This window comes from Neolamprologus multifasciatus, chromosome 12, assembly GCF_963576455.1.
Source record: "Neolamprologus multifasciatus chromosome 12, fNeoMul1.2, whole genome shotgun sequence".
Lineage (NCBI taxonomy): Eukaryota > Metazoa > Chordata > Actinopteri > Cichliformes > Cichlidae > Neolamprologus > Neolamprologus multifasciatus.
In genome coordinates, this window is record NC_140450.1 from 20,146,645 (window position 1) to 20,163,038 (window position 16,394).

The following is a 16,394-nucleotide window of genomic DNA, read 5'->3' on the forward strand; positions in this document are numbered from 1 at the left end:
TCTTATGCTTTTATGATTGTGTAAACTGCTTGCTTTTATGTTGCTTTTATTATTCTACCACGTACAGTGTCCTTGAGTGTTCTGAAAGGAGCTTTCAAATAAAATTTATTATTATTATTATTATTATTATTATTATTATTATTATTATTATTATTGTTACATGAGACAAAGACTTAGATATTTGGCCTGAATGATGAGAGGTATGTTTGGAGGAGAAATGGTTAGGTTTTCAAACCTAACAACATTGTACTGGCTATCAAGCATGCTGGTGGCAGCATCGTGCTTTGCGGCTGTTTTTCTGCCAGTAGTACTGGTGCATGATACAAAATGGATGGAATAATGAAACATTAGGATCACCTCCAAATTCATCAAATTCGCTTAAAACTTGGACACAACTGGGTGTTCCAACAGAACAATGATCCCAAGCACACATGTGCTGGTTGTGGATAAAACAAAGAAAATTTGAGAAGTATTCTGGCTTTTTGCCGTGAAAGCAACCAATTTAAAGGAAATGTCAAGAATAGTTTTTAAGATAACTGATAATTGACCACTATTCTCTGTCAAGAATTGTGGTCAGTTATCCAGAATTATCCTTTTGGTAGCCAGAATTATTGCATCTCTTTAAGGTTTCAATTTGCTAACGGACATTTAAACAAATATTATTAGACATCAATAATACTTGTATATTTGAGGGGGGTGTATATTTGAGCCTGTGTGGATTAGAGAAAATATCATCCACTTAGTGTTTTTTAAGTCATCAAAAATGTATGCTGTGCAATACACAGCATACATTTTTGTGTCAATCATTCCAGCCTGGAAAAAGAACAGTTCAAACAAATCATTAAAAGCCCAGAATTCCTGTGACATTCATGCACATCATGAGTGTATCTTAACTTCTGGCTTGATTGTGCTATTTGACATGAAGGGGAAATGTTTAGGTCATCCCACCTCATAATGGTTCAGCTTTTTGTATGAATGGAGGCATTAACAATAAACAATAACCCATTAGTTGTAGCCAAGTTGTTAGATATATTTTATAGTGTTTCTTAGATAACTTACAGTTGTTTTTTCAGTAGAAAAGGAGATGTTGGACCATGACTCATAAGTGTGGCTATTAATGCACTTGGGAGCACAGTATTACTGGGTATGCTCAGATGCTAAGTAAAACAGCATCCCCATGTGGCTGTATACAGTGCGTGTTTGGAATGAACACCTTAAAAGCTCTCAAAGACAGTGAACACATGTGTGGACTTTTTCTGGATAAAAACCTATCCCATTCTGCTAAGACAAGACCCAGGCCAGGGCAAGATATGCATGGAGGCTGTCCTGTGCTCATGTACACATTTGTTTCCATCTCTGCAAATACTCTGTCGTTTTGAAGTGAACAATGGATACATTGTAACTGAAAAATATCTTGTTTACATCTTTGTTAGAAATAGCAGACGTCATATTGTTATTTCTGCTTCAGTTTTTTCCCTCCATGTGTAACAACCTTCATATTGGCTGGTACTCTGGTGCAGTCAGCACAATCTGGAGCTGAACACTCTTAAAACTGTAGAGATGACAGTGGACTTCAGGAGACATCGCTCAACTCTACCCCCCCTTACCATATCAGACAGCCCTGTGTCGACTGTGAAGATCTTCAAGTTCCTGGGTACCACCATCTCCCAGGACCTGAAGTGGGAGACCAACATCAACTCCATCCTCAAAAAGACCCAGCAGAGGATGTACTTCCTGAGACAACTGGGGAAGTACAGTCTTCCACAGGAGCTGCTGATCCAGTTCTACACTGCGGTCATTGAGTCTGTCCTGTGCTCCTCCATCACAGTCTGGTATGGTGCAGCCACTAAACAGGACAGGCGCAGACTGCAGCGGACTGTACGGGCAGCAGAAAGGATCACCGGCGCCCCCCTGCCCTCCATCCAGGATCTGTACCTCTCAAGAACCAGGAAACGGGCAGAGAAAATCATCACAGACCCCTCACACCCTGGACACAGACTTTTTGATCTGCTGCCCTCTGGCAGACGGTACAGAAGCCTGCAGACTTCTGTTTTTTAATTAACCTTTTCTGGTTAATTCTGACCCTATCATCTGAATGTAGTTAATAAGCAGACGAACAGATGTCTCATACTGGAATTTACCTTTAAAATGTTATTGTGACTCAATTAAATAATATTTGAGGAAAGAAATATGACAAGGGAAACTTTTCCATGATTATGAGTTTTAGAATGAAGTACAAAACAATGACCATTGGAGGGAATGGGGGAACTTTCATTTTCATAACCAGTCACATGAAGGGCTGTTGGAAATGTTTCCTTACACAAACTCAAGTCATCAGTAGTCATTGTTAATAGTTGGCAATTGCAGATCATGTGCATGTATCACATCTTAATGATAAGTTTACACCTACTAACATAACACATGCACATATATTGATTTTTTGATCTTCTTTTTAGTCAAATTTTTTAAATCCATTATTTTTTACTCTTACATGTCAGCCATACTTTGTTGATGCACTTTGCACCCTTTCGACACCTCAGTGGATAAAAATGTGCAAGCACAAAGTCAGCCGTTTAATCTCATTCTCTTTGATGTATTTTTTTTTTTGAATTTCTCTGCCATTGCAGTACAAAACCATTCTCCCAGCTGTGCCCTCCTTCTGTGTCTCATTCCCCTCGTTACTTCGCAGTGTATTGAAAACCTGTGTTTCTCTGTCTCAGTGTTGCGTTGTCCCTCATGCTGTGTGGATCTCCCTGTGTTTCCCTGTGAGTTTATGTTGTTTCCCAGTTTAGTTTAGTTTGCTCTGTATGCTTTTCCCCTGCCAGAAAATAAAGCTGAGTATTTTGAGTTCATCCCTCGAGTCTGAGTGCCTGCATTTTGGGTCAACTCCTGCCTGCCACACAGTGCTTCCTGATATTTAAATTCTTTATTGTCCCATTAAGGACACAGAATGCGGTGGGGATAAAACAAACCTGGAGTTTTACTGCAGTAAAAGTTGCAGTACTAATCTGTATCCTGTCACCCTTTTGCTCTCTCTCCTATTAAAAAGGTTAAACATGTCATCATTTATGGTCAGGATCCTGGATTATATAACAGGGTTAGTAGCATCTTCATTCATCTGATCAGGGGCTCATAGCTATTCCATGCTGTCATTTTAAAACCAGAGGAAACCATACTGCTGAAGTTGTACATGGACCTGTACGTATATAGCACTTTTATACTCACTGAGCACTTAAAGCACTCATTCACCCAATTACACCCACACACTCAGTAGCGCAAGAGTACTTTGATATGCAGACTGGAGAAGCTAAGAAGTGAACAACTGACCTTGTATTTGGTAAATGACTTGTTCTACCTCCTGAGCCACAGTCAAAAGTGCCTAAACTTTGAAACAGCCTTGCAAACTGTTGTAAAACTGTTGCTTTCTTACAATATTTTTGCTCTAGTTTGCATCTAATGTGTGTATAGAAGTGTGCTTTTTGGACTAAATGTAAGCGTATGTGTTTGAGTGTGTGTCTATATGCTGGAACCTGTATACTTGTTTTTAATGTGTAGTTTTATTAAAACTGTAAAGCACTTTGTAACTGTGTGGGTTTTTTAAAGTGCTATAGAAATAAAAGTATTATCATTATTAATATTTTTATTATACCACTTATTTAACTGCCACAATGCATTTGTCTTTATAAGTTATAACTGGTCATACCAAATAAAGGTAAGTTTACACTTGTCAGAAGGGGGCAGGTTGCGGGCCAAAATGGAGATGTCTTAAACAAAAAATAACTTTTATTGAAGTGACACAAGTAACCCTAAAAGCATCAAACAATAAGAAAGATTTTTCTTGCAGATAAAGTGGCAATAATAAGTACTTAACATTTAAAAAAGCATACATACGCTCAAAATGCTTTCAGTTTTGCCAGTTTAGTCTTATTTATCAGCGCAAAACAGAATACAGTTAAGCATAATAAGCGCTTCTTGAAACTTCATTCACAAATAATACCGATAAAAGGGACACTGAACTAAAGTTCAGCATTTTCAAAGTGAACACACACAGAGGAATTTAAGTCAGTGTGAACTCAAATGAAAAATCACGCTTATAAGTCCGTCCTCTCGTGATTCAGGTGCTTTCCCTGAATTTGGACACACTCCATATGTAACACGAGTTTGCTAGCTTGACCCCTCATCACATCGTGTGACATGTGCCGTAGTTTTGGTGTCACTTGAGTTTGTTCTGTCAAATCAACATACATTTGCTATGTCCCAATTCGGGGTATGCACGCTTGAAGTACGCACACTACGCGTACTACGGACGGTGCGTACTATAAGTACGGGAAGTGCGGAAGTGAGAGGCTTGTGAAATGGGACGGTATATGCTTCGTCGCGCTGTTCAGGTTGCCTAGCAACCATGATACTAACCGCGAGACACGTTACATACAGCTTTGTTTGACAGAAATGAAGGAGAAAAATGTTTTGTTGTTATATATATATATATATATATATATATATATATATATATTAGGGGTGCAACGATACACAAAATTCACGGTTCGGTTCGGTTCGATACTTTGGTGTCACGGTTCGATATTTTTTCGATACAAAAAAAATGTTCATGCCTTTTTATTAATTTGTCATTTATTAAATTTTCACGGCACATTCTGCACCACATCTCTGTGCGTTCATCATTTGTTTGAAGCCAGCTCACCTCCTGCAACCACTTTTCAGAGAATACGCGCTTCTTTTGTGGTTCGGACTCCTTCTGACATTTCTTTGGAGGTGGAGGAACATCACAGTAACTGCTTAAAGGAGCTTCTTCGACATCTTTAAGAGTTCTAAACAAATGTCTGTCCTCCTGAAAATCTTATGTACGCAAACACGCGTTGCAACTTCTTATCTTGTGCGGGTTTTTATTTTGACAGCGAATGCGCACCTGCGGACCACTTATGTGCAGCCCTGGTTATTTAGCTCGTCATATTGCAGCCACAGAAATTCTTTTGTCCATGAAACCATAAAGCTGCACTTTCTTTTTTCCTTATAGTCTGATTTGTCATAACCTTTCCGTTTTGTGGTAAGCTTTTCTTTGGCTGTCACTTCTTCACGCTGACCTGTCTTATTTGGCTCAGCAGAACTAAAATATATATCCTGCTGCTTTTACACACGCACTAACATAACGCTCAGCGATTCTCTGCGCGATCAACCTCTCACATGTTTAAGCTGCGGGAGATTTCACTTGTCATGTTTGCATAGTAAGCTAACGATTGATAAGACGATGTCAGAGGAATTGGTGCGCAAATTATCATCACTCACCAATCAGTACTGTCGCTCTCTATACACAGTTCACGCGATTGCAAAGTGAAAGCAAAAAACAAGCGCAAATTCAAACGCGATTTCAGTATGTCACATATTGACAGTGGCCGATGCCAATGACATAATTACCCAGCTACATTTCCAAAAGAATGCAAAAGCATTGACATATATTTTTCCTTCCTAGGATAGGCCGACGGGCAGGGCAGAGATAGATTTTGGTAGCCCGACTGGAAAAAAGCCCCGTCGGGCTAGCGATTTTGCGAGCCCTGTATCTGATTGAGGAATCACTCATCTTTGGAAAAGAGAGTTTATTATGGAGAAATGTCTCTTTCCAAAATAAAAGCTATACTATACGCTTCTTCTGGGCTATATTCTCAGCAGCATATTAAACATATCAGGTCCCCATAAGGAGAATCGTGTGCTAACGGCTGTCTAAATGACTCGGGTAAAGTTTGTAGCATGCTGCTTGTTGTTTTTCTCTGCTTCCACTTGTCTTTGCACTAGGATGATGTCGGAGTAAATGTGCAGTCATATTGGTTGTGTTCCCACTAGTGCTGTCAGCGTAAATCTGAAATGACATTAACGTCACAACACGGCAAATCTCCGTTAACGAGCTACCGCGGATCACCTCATGAGTGGGGCTGGAAGACGTCAACACATTAACGAGCTAACTGCGCTAACACACTAGTTCCCACCAATTGAGCATTGCTGGCACATCCAACATACTGTTTTACTTTTGTCCATGACAGGCTTACCTTCAGGGTCATACATCACATGAAAACCAAAATAGTTCCAAACGCCAGATCTGAATGAGGGTGGGGGAGGTTCAATTTGCCATGTTGCAACTAGCCTAGCTTCTGTCTCGCTAGCTTGCCCTGCGCTCAGTGAATCTGTGTTCGACTACTCCGCCTAGGCTGCACTGTCGAGCGCAGATCCACTGAGCGCTCAACACAGACAGCATCATCAGAAGGAAAGTTGATAAAATAAATTAAAAATGTTGTATCGTTCGATACATATGCGTACCGAACCGAAAGCACTGTATCGAACGGTTCGATATCGATACGAGTATCGTTGCACCCCTAATATATATATATATATATATATCACTGACTTTCAGCTTGTTGTGTTTGTGGATATATGACTGACTTTAATTATCCATAAAATCATCAGATTCTCTGTAAGATTAAGGTCGACTATATGTATATTTAGAAGTAGAGGCTTTAAAACCAAGTTAACACTGTAAGTACAAACATCACTAGTGTCACATAACTTTGCCGACATGTGGCCAACAGCAATGTTTTAATGTTCTTCATTATTAAACATTCGCACATGAATAAGTGACGTCATATTCAGTACTTACTTTTGACAGTTCACTTTTCGGCCGCTCCCTTCTGCCGTATTTTGCGGCAAAATTATCCACACCCACCGCCGCGCTATGAATTGTGGGATATATGGGACCACGAAGCGTGCACCGGACCACGCTTGATATTTGGGGAAATCGACGGCGCATTTGGAGTATGCATTTGAAGTACACTTCGAATTGGGACAGCCGTCGTCGCGTGGCGGTGACGTAACCGCACTTAAAATGCGTACTTCAAGCGTGCATACCCCGAATTGGGACACAGCAATTGTCAGATCGGCATACGTGCAGCACAAGGTGACAGCTATATTTGTTAGACAACAATAACCTGTGAGACCAGCACAGAATTATATATCAGTAAAAAGAAAAACGTGCCTAGTAATGATCATTTACTTGCCGTTTGTCTACTGTACAATGAACTAACGACTCCTACGCACGTGGAATTATTCTACAACGCGCATGCGCATGCATGCAAATTAATGTAATGTACTCCTATTTGCATGCAGACATGTTGGATCACCCCTGATCTTGCACTTCACGATTTGGCGCGTTACGCCGCAGCTGGGTTGAAGCAGACACGTTTTACTGCCATTTTAATTATATTCCAGTGCAGAAGTTTAAAGATTCACAGATACACAGTGGAACATGTTGCTACTGTCTGAAAACTGGGCTAAAGCCTTGGCTTTCGGTTTTGACTTCTTCTCTTCCTTTATCAGAACGTATGTGTCAATATGTGTCTGAGTGGCGACATCTGTCGTTCAGGAGAATAACTGCAGGTATAAATAGGCGGCTGTAGAAAGGAAGCGAACAGCGCGCCATTCGGACCACGGACCTACTGTGAGCTCAAGTGGAGCTTATAAAAACCATTTAAAGAATAATATACCAGCAGAGGGTAGCGACAGACAGACTGCATTTACGCAGAAAATGATTGGTGAGTCTCACATTTAAACTTCATCATGAGAAAAGCTTTAACTCCAACCATGTGCCTTATTGTGCCTCATTAGCTTTAACATTATTTTAAACGAATGTGGTGTGAAGTCACTAGACTTTCTAACATTATCTACTTTTTATCTAACATGTTAATTGGGACTCTCCCTCAGGGGTTTTTATTGGGAACTGCACGTGAATTTTGCAGTCAGTCGGGGCCAGGTGTCGTCGTGTTCCTACAAACTATTTACTTACCCAACCACACACACACACACACACACACACACACACACACACACACACACACACACACACTGTTACGTTCCCCTAAAAGGGTCCAGGCGATGAGGGGGGAAGTAACAAAAAGTGTCCGGGTCAGAAAAAGGAGTCAAGGAGGCAAAAGGGCTAAATTAAAGAGTTTTATTAAAGTTTCTATTAACTCTAACTAAAAGAGACGGACAAGCTGCTATCACCATTTAAAGAAACAAACAAAACTCAAGCATAGTCAATAAAGTACAAAGTAAGTCAAAAAGAGTGCAGCTCACCAGCTGCAAACACTCAGCTCACTAGCTGTAACCGCGCGCACACACACACACACACACACACACACACACACACTGATTCTCATTGTTTCAGGATGACCTGCCATTATCCAATGACACATCTGCTTACCTGTATCTTTTGCTCGTTTCTCCTCCTCTTCTTTTCTCTTTTTTCTAAACTGAGCACCTGATGGCTTTGAACTTTTCTTGTCCATCTTCCATTGGTTTTAATTTTGGACTCCAGTATGAACACAAATCCCCCAACCCGAGGATCACCACAACATAACCTAATAGACCTACACCTTAGTTCACAGATTCGCTTTGTCTATGGTCCTGGGATTTCGCACAACCCAGGATTCAAATCATGAATATATAATGGGCTTGGATTTACAACATTATAAATGAAATGTGCTCTATTTGGGAGCAGCCGGCCCCCCCTCCCCTTTTGACAGGTTGTGTGTGAGACTTTAAATCATCAAACTGTAAATTATAAATTTTAAATTGTTATTGATCCCTTTATCCCCAGTCCTAATGTGTATATTTATTTTCTTACTCTTCTTATATTTATTGTTTGTTTACTTGCACTGCTGTAACTGGAGCCTCGTCGTCTCGTCTCTCTATATACTGGACTGTATGTAGCGGAGATGACTTCAGCAGCGAGCAGGCGCACCGAGGGCTCTTGCGCTCACTTTTCGTGTATAGAATTTCGAAAAAACATCGGTGCAAATTATAAGTCTGTATCATAATGTCTGGTGTTTTCGTGTTTGTTGGTTTGTTTTTATTTTGTTTTATTTTGCGAGTTGGTTATTAGATGCTGCTCCTGCCAGCCAGAGAATCCCCCGCCACCCCGCCCTCTCCACCCTGTGCCGCAAGCAGCAGGCACACTTCGCACACGGAGGGCGCCCTTACTCCCAGCAATTGGGCGATAGAAAACCGATTGGTGCCTATGCCATTCCCAATATGCGCTAGCTGATGTCGGGGCAGCATGAGTACGAGCAATTTTTTTATTTTTTATTTTTTTTGCCGATACCCATGATGCCGCCCCGGGCAACCGCCCGTGTCGCCCGTATCTAAAACCGCTACTGGCCACAGTTAATTTTCAGGTGACCTGCTGACGATAATAGATTCATTTAAAGACTCATCATTAATGAGTTTGAAGCATTTTTTCTGAGAACATGCTTGTTTTGTTGTTGTTGTTGTTTTTTTGTTGTGTTTTTTGGTCCACCTGTTAACCAACCCAAATAACCTCTAAAGCTGTCTTAGGTTGTTAGCTACTTACCAGTGTTTTGGGGTGTTTTGTTTTTCTGTTGTATTGTTTTGCAACTTAAGCCCCTTTGGCATTAGTACCTACTCGGGTTAGATTGCCATGGTTTTCAGGGTTTTCCATCAGGTCGTAGTACCTGGTGCCAAGTACTTTTTTAGTACCTACTCCGCTGGGGTTTAGAGCAATCCGAGACTACTGCATGCCACCGGTTGACTGGTCAGTGATGTCACTCGATGAGTCATGAGAGCGTAATGTAAACCATATTTGTAAACTGGCAACGAGGGAAATGACTATAGAAAGCAACGCCGTGGTTCCCGAGTCTGACAAAAAACCACACACTGAGCAGCAGGTATAGTGTCGCCTCAATGTCCACCTTTGTTGCATACTAATTATATGACAGGACACTCAGCCTCATTGCTTTAACGACTACCTCGCATATTAGGTGGTACTTGATTGTAATGGAAAACGAGTCAAGGCAGGTCGTACTGCCTCAAGTTGCATCAAGGCAATCTGAGTATGTAATAATGGAAAAGGGGCTTTAAAGTTGGCTTTTATTATTGACCAAATGTAACCACAGTGATTTTCACCTGGCAAACAGTGGCTAGAACTTAATGAATATATATTCATTTTAGGCAATGTGTTTTTCAATAGAACAATTTACTTGTTAATTGCTTGCCATCTTAAGTAGAACTGCAACATCATATATGATAGCAAGCTTTTTGGAGGGGGGTTGCCCCAAACTATTCCAGGTTAGACTTTGTAATGTGCAGGAGTGTTGCTTTTATCTTGTGAAAATGTTGACTTTACTAATAACATTTCGAATATTTTTCTTTTTTTTTTCTTTAGTGCTCATATTTAAAATATTGTTAACAGACACTTTAAAATAAGACATTTAATTAATTAGCCTATTTCTATTTTGTGTGTATGTGTTCTCTTCATGTAGTTATGAGCGGTGTGTGTGATTTGGTAGTTGTCATGGAAGTGTTTTAGGACTACATATAAAATCTTGTTTAAGGCCACCAAAATTGTAGGGCCGGCCCTGGTCAGCACCCCTCATCAAAGAGCATTCAGCTTAGATCGTATTCTTTATCTTGACAGTGGTTTTGCTGTTCGTCATCGCTGGACTCTTTCCTCCATGCTCTTCCCTCACATCAGGTCTGAAATGTCTCCCATTGTTTACAATTTTATCATAATAAATGTTTACATTACTAAAAGCTCATTTGTGATGTTTTATGGATAAACTGTGTGGTGTTATAGGTGGAAACGGCGTGCGAGGATTTTACTGCGAGACTGAAGGCTGTGTCAATGACGTAAAGCGTGTTTACTGTGAAGATGTGGAGCTCCTGGGTAACAAAGAGATTTCAAATTGTTCCCACGGTCCGCTTCCACCCAATACCATCTGCCAACACAGAGGCCGCTTGTTCGTCTCCACCTCCTTAAAGTCCTGTGAATTTGAAAGTGTCACAGGATATATAGAGACCAAAAATTGTACAGGTATTTTCAATGCAAACATATTCATTCTTTTCTCCCATCTTGCTCTTTCTTCTCTTGCCAATTCTATTTCAGTTTGTGAGATGCTGCTGCAGCTGACGGGGCTGTTTGATACTTGGCCCATGCATGTGTTAGTAATTTCCTGAATATGTATATGTCAGTCATGACTCATAAAAATTACCTGAAAAAGTTCCCATATATCATTTGGAAACCACTCTGTCTTATCTACGTGGGATCTCTGAGCTCTCTTCACCTCTGATGCTTAGTCAGATCCAAACTACCTGGTACCTTTTTGATATCCAGTAACTGATGCTGTTCTTGCTATTAACCATCTTTCTCTTGTTTCTCAATTAGACTGCTCTTTTTTAAATAGAGGTAAGATTTGTTTTTTTAGGTACACATTTCACCAGTTTCTGATTTTGTTAACTACTAAATTAAGTTTATCCCTTTCCATCCAGCTACCACACCGGCAGTCACCCCAAGCACTGTGGAAACATCTTCGCAGCCCAATTCCAAACTTCTAGGCGTTGTAATCACAGTAGTCTGTAAGTGTGGAGACACAGTTAGTTACCATACTTACTGCCTACATGTTTTTTGAGTATAGCTTCTGCTACTAACACAGCTTGTTTTCACTATGCAAATTTAATCTAAACTATAACCTATTTTACTTTTTTGTTTTTGAAACAATTTCTATAGGTGTGGTACTGCTGTTAGTGGGTTTCTTTTACAGAAAAGCAAAAAATCAGCAACAACAAAGGTAACTAAAATTAAAAAATAACTTGAAGTATTTGATAAAAGTATCCAAATTTAAAATAATGTTTTGTATCTTTAGACGGACTCAAACCAGTCCTGGGTTGCAGAATGACAGCTCTTTAGTCTAATGCCTTGGATCTAACATCATACTCCTGGTTCGAGGCCAGGGCATGCCTCCACTATGGGTCCTTCCTGCTACCCAAGCCTACTGTGAGGGACAACTGTAGCCATGCCGGCTCGGACGTCGTCTTGATTAATTAGGTCTGCACGAGGCGTTGAAGAACCAGAAGAGTTTTCATAAGCAGATAGCATCATTCTGATGCTTGCACTTTTGGCTTTTCCAAGTGATGGCAACATCAAGAAGGAATGCTTAATAGCAGAATAAGCTGTTTAGTACTACCTGAAAGGATATGAGGAGTTTTTCATATGGGAAATGTGGCACATTTATGTGGAAATACACAGGCTTTCCAACAGTGAAGTACAGAGTGGGCCATTTATATGGATACACCATAATAACATGGGAATGGTTGGTGATATTAAAGTCCTGTTTGTGGCACATTAGCGTATGTGCTACGCTGTGGGCTCTTGCTGAATGAAGCTAGGACAGCCACTGATGTTTCTTCATTAGTTACAGTTTTCTTGCATCCACATTTTGGCAAATCCAACACTGAACCAGTTTCACGAAACTTAGCAAGCAGTTTGCTAACTGTAGCATGGGAGATGGGTGGTCTCGTAGGGTGTCTTGCATTGAAATCTACTGCAATGACCCGGTTACTGCGTTCACCAGATATCAACACAATTTCGATCCGCTCCTCACGTGTTAACCTCTTCGACAGGTCAATGGCTGTGAACAAAGAGAAACTTGTAAATAACTCATGAAAGAATAAAGTTACGTTGAAACCAAGCACACCATTGTTTTTCTTGTGACATTACCAATAGGTTTGATGTGTCACATGGCCCTCTTCCTATTGAAAAAACAAAAGTTGTATCCAAGATGGCCGACTTCTAATTGGCCACCATGGTCACCACCCATCTTGAGAAGTTTGCCCCCTCACCAGTGTTGGGTAAGTTACTTTAAAATAGTAACTTAGTTACATTACTAGTTACTTCTATCAAAAGTAACTCAGTTACTTCAAGTTACTCGTTACTTTCAAAGTAACTAGTTACTAGGGAAAGTAACTTTGGTTTTACTCAGAATTCTCTTGTTAATGTATTGCTTCCATAACTTTGCCAGTCTTCTAGCTTGCTTACTTGCCACAAGTGCACTGTGCCACCTACCAATAGAAAGGAAAAGAAAATGTGCATATTTCCACGAGAGAAATCCCACGCCTGGACCGTCATTGACTGCTTCCATGATTCTAGCCTACGTCACAGCATCATGTGCGCCTTTTACATCCAACACAAAAACTGCAGTCGTGGTGCTTTGATTGTACTCAGAACTCGGAAATTCTGCCTTCTGAATAGGAAGATGTAGGCAACACCAGACTGCAGATGAGCTGCATACAGGGCTGGACTGGGACAGAAAATTGGCCCGGGCATTTTGACTAGAGACCGGCCCACCATTATAGGAAAAATCATAAAGCCTTTGAATGAAAACAAACGCTGTTGTGACAGTGATGTACACTGTCTTGATGGTATATATGCATCAATCTATCAATCGTTTGTTGTAAGATTCAGATAATTATTTTTTAAAAGCTAGATATTTTAAATGAGAATAAGAAAGAAAAGTATTTCCTTGTGCCCACCTATCCCTGTTAATGCCCTACCTGGCCCCCCTGGCAAAAACTCTGCTAGATCCGCCCCTGCACAGTTACCAGCTGTCAGCTACATAAAAAAAAGGATCCTGGTGTTATTCGTCTCTCAGAAACAGTTCATAACTTCCCTTCAACTCATTCATGTCACCTAAAAGGTAAACCTGTTTCTCCATCACCTGTTCAGCTTTGATGATTCAGTAAGGACATCTCCTGGTTTCATCTTCATGTTTCCCTCTCACCAGATAACCAAACCGATATCATGACCAGCAGCTTTTTTGCAGCTGTGGCTCCAGCAAACATCAGCTGATACTAGAAATTAATATTAAATAAATTCTAACAACAGCTGATCAAGCTTAAACGTGCTGCTGTTGTTTAACGCGACATCGGCTGGTTTCCTCTCTCTGGCGCAAAGTGACCAATAAACAAACAAGAGAGAAAAGCCGATCAGCTGATCACTGATCAGTTTTCATGATTGAAGTAGAAACGGGAGAGGGAGGGGGGAGAATGAAAGAAGAAGAGGCAGCTGTGCAGCAAAGACACAGAATAACTCAAGCTTTGTGTCTTTTTCATTGTAGCTGAATTACGGGACAAACTGTTCCTTTTCACCTCAATACGCGTAATATTTTCTCTGAATACCAAACGGGACGATTGGCAACTCTAATAACTTATGAACAAAATAAAGTTCAACATCTTTAACTTCATAGCACCCACCCAGCTGTATAGAAACTCCGTCATGCTAGCTAGTACGCAGTACGGAAAAAGTCAGAATAACGAAAATAAACTCCACCTAAACTTGGTTTATATCTGACCCAGATAGACTGCAGGTCATAACTTCTTACCTGAAGTTCAGTTCACACTCGGACCGGCGGCCGCCTCGGGTCTCTTTTCCTTCTGCGTCCCCTTTCTCTCATCCACCTGCTGGCCTCCACCACTTGCTAATGTTACTGAATCTGTGGAAGCTCCGCGATAGCCACCACACGAAGTAACGAGTAACGACCCTATCTAAATCCCAGTAACGACTAACGCGTTCCTGATTTTGGCATAATAACTAGTTACCGTGCTCGTTACCACAATAATAACGTAGTTACTGTAACGCGTTACTTAATAACGCGTTAGTCCCAACACTGCCCCTCACATATACTAATGTGCCACAAACAGGGCTTTAATATCACCAACCATTCCCATTATTCCGGTGTATCCATACAAATGGCCCACCCTGTACTTCACTGTTGAAAAGCCTGTGTATTTCCACATAAATGTGCCACATTTGTGAGGAAAATACATTTTTGGGTTTCCCACATGAAAAACTCCAAAAAAAAAATCATATTTCTAACCAAAATGATTTCCCTCTTTAAAATTGTTTATTTATTCTTCTTAATATTATGTTCTCTATGAGATTGGCTGTCAGGGCTCATTTGTGCCCCTTTACATACTTTTTTTTAAATCCAGTGGTGTACTGAATGAGAAGCAGGAAGGGAAGTTATATTAGATTTTTTTTAAAATGGGATGTAGTCTGTATTTACAGCTATATGCAGTAAACATTGTTATTAGAGACAAGGAGACTAGTTATTTCTGAACATGTGTAAGGCTGTCAAACAATAATTGTTTTGGCCTTTTCTGAGAAGAAAACAGTTCTTTATAGCACCTAAAAGTATCACTACAGAAATATGCATTGGTGGATTTCTTTACAGAGAAGTGGGTGAATGTTGTGTGCAAACTTGTGCTTTTCAGCAAGGATTCCTCCATTATGTATCACACCAGTGGTTCCCAAACTTTTTTTTGCTAGTTTGGGCACAAATACATCCTTCAACCACACACACCCATAATTCTTTTTCAAACTCCATTGCAGTTTATTTCACACCTCAAACCTTTTGTAAACAATGAAACACATAAAAGTAAACTGCAATAAATTACAGGTTGCAATAAAATAAACCACTAAACAAACCATCTTTATGGTGAAATTATTTTACATATAGTTGTTGTTGTTGTTTTTTACTGTGTAAGAGTATTCAACCCTGCTATCAATACATTTTTCAAAGAATGTTTCTCTGTGCAAAATGAGTTTAAAAACATAAACAACTGTGGGATACTGTTAGTCAGTGATTTGAACTGGGAAAACAAATTGTGGCAGGATCAGCCTGATATTATTTGTATCCCACTGTAACTTTACTGTATAAAGAGCTAACATCGCCAAAATATCATTATAAGAAGTGTTTGTGAAGTAAAAATCAAGAATGTGGGATACTGTTTGTTCGTAATTTGGACAGTCCAGCGTCTCTGTTGGGGAGACCAACCTTGGCAGCACCATTGTGCACGCAAGTCCAAAGGCAAGATATGCTTCATCATATTTTCTGGTCTTTGGCTTGGAAGGAAGTTGGTTTGGAAGCATATTTGGCAATGCTTCATCCTCTGCTTTGTGTTTTTATTATGCTAGCAGCATCCAAACATTATTTGTTTTGTTTTTTAATTAACCCCCTCCAGCAATGGCACCCCCCACTTTGGGAACCTCTGTACTATGTTATGTGCTTGAAGATCAAACACTTATTTCACTCAGTGACATGCAAATCATTTATAACATTTTTTTAATAATATGACGTCCACCGTTGAAGGGCTGATTTTGTGACAGAGGGGATTTTACGATAGGGTATGACATGGGAAAACTTGAAGTGGTAAACACTGTATTCAATTTGAGCTTGTCCAAGTGGTTTGTTTGTGCTGTCAGTATGTGATTGAGATATTTTACTTTAGTATAGTATAATATCATGTTTTTATCACTGTGTAAAATCAAATATTGTATTATATTTATTGAGTACAGTGGTAATTACTTTGGAATTGATCATTTCCAAAGTAAAAATACGTCCTTGATGTAACATTTCCAAGAAATGTCAGCATGTCAAATGGCTTACCTCTGAGTCAGCAGGCAATCAGGCTGGCTGGCTGACATTTGCATCCCTTCTGTACCCCAAGAAACATATTATTCATACAGGCCTTCTGATATCAAG

The 16,394-nt window shown here is 40.1% G+C and overlaps 1 protein-coding gene across 1 annotated transcript; it reads left to right on the top strand.

The window, feature by feature from the left end:
• Window positions 1-4,471: 4,471 nt before the first annotated feature.
• Window positions 4,472-16,226, top strand: LOC146506895 (uncharacterized). The gene is made up of 7 exons (XM_085181416.1): window positions 4,472-7,592; window positions 10,493-10,549; window positions 10,652-10,888; window positions 11,240-11,260; window positions 11,344-11,430; window positions 11,582-11,642; window positions 11,718-16,226. Exons 1-7 carry the CDS (start codon window positions 7,586-7,588, stop codon window positions 11,764-11,766), a joined length of 519 nt encoding a protein of 172 aa, XP_085037542.1. The 5' UTR covers window positions 4,472-7,585; the 3' UTR covers window positions 11,767-16,226.
• Window positions 16,227-16,394: the final 168 nt, after the last annotated feature.

What these genes read in the sequence shown, in the direction of transcription:
- LOC146506895 (XM_085181416.1), top strand. An exon ending in ATGCTCTTCCCTCACATCAG is followed by an intron (nt 10,550 to 10,651) that starts GTCTGAAATGTC and finishes GTGGTGTTATAG; the next exon opens with GTGGAAACGGCGTGCGAGGA. An exon ending in CTGCTCTTTTTTAAATAGAG is followed by an intron (nt 11,261 to 11,343) that starts GTAAGATTTGTT and finishes CTTTCCATCCAG; the next exon opens with CTACCACACCGGCAGTCACC.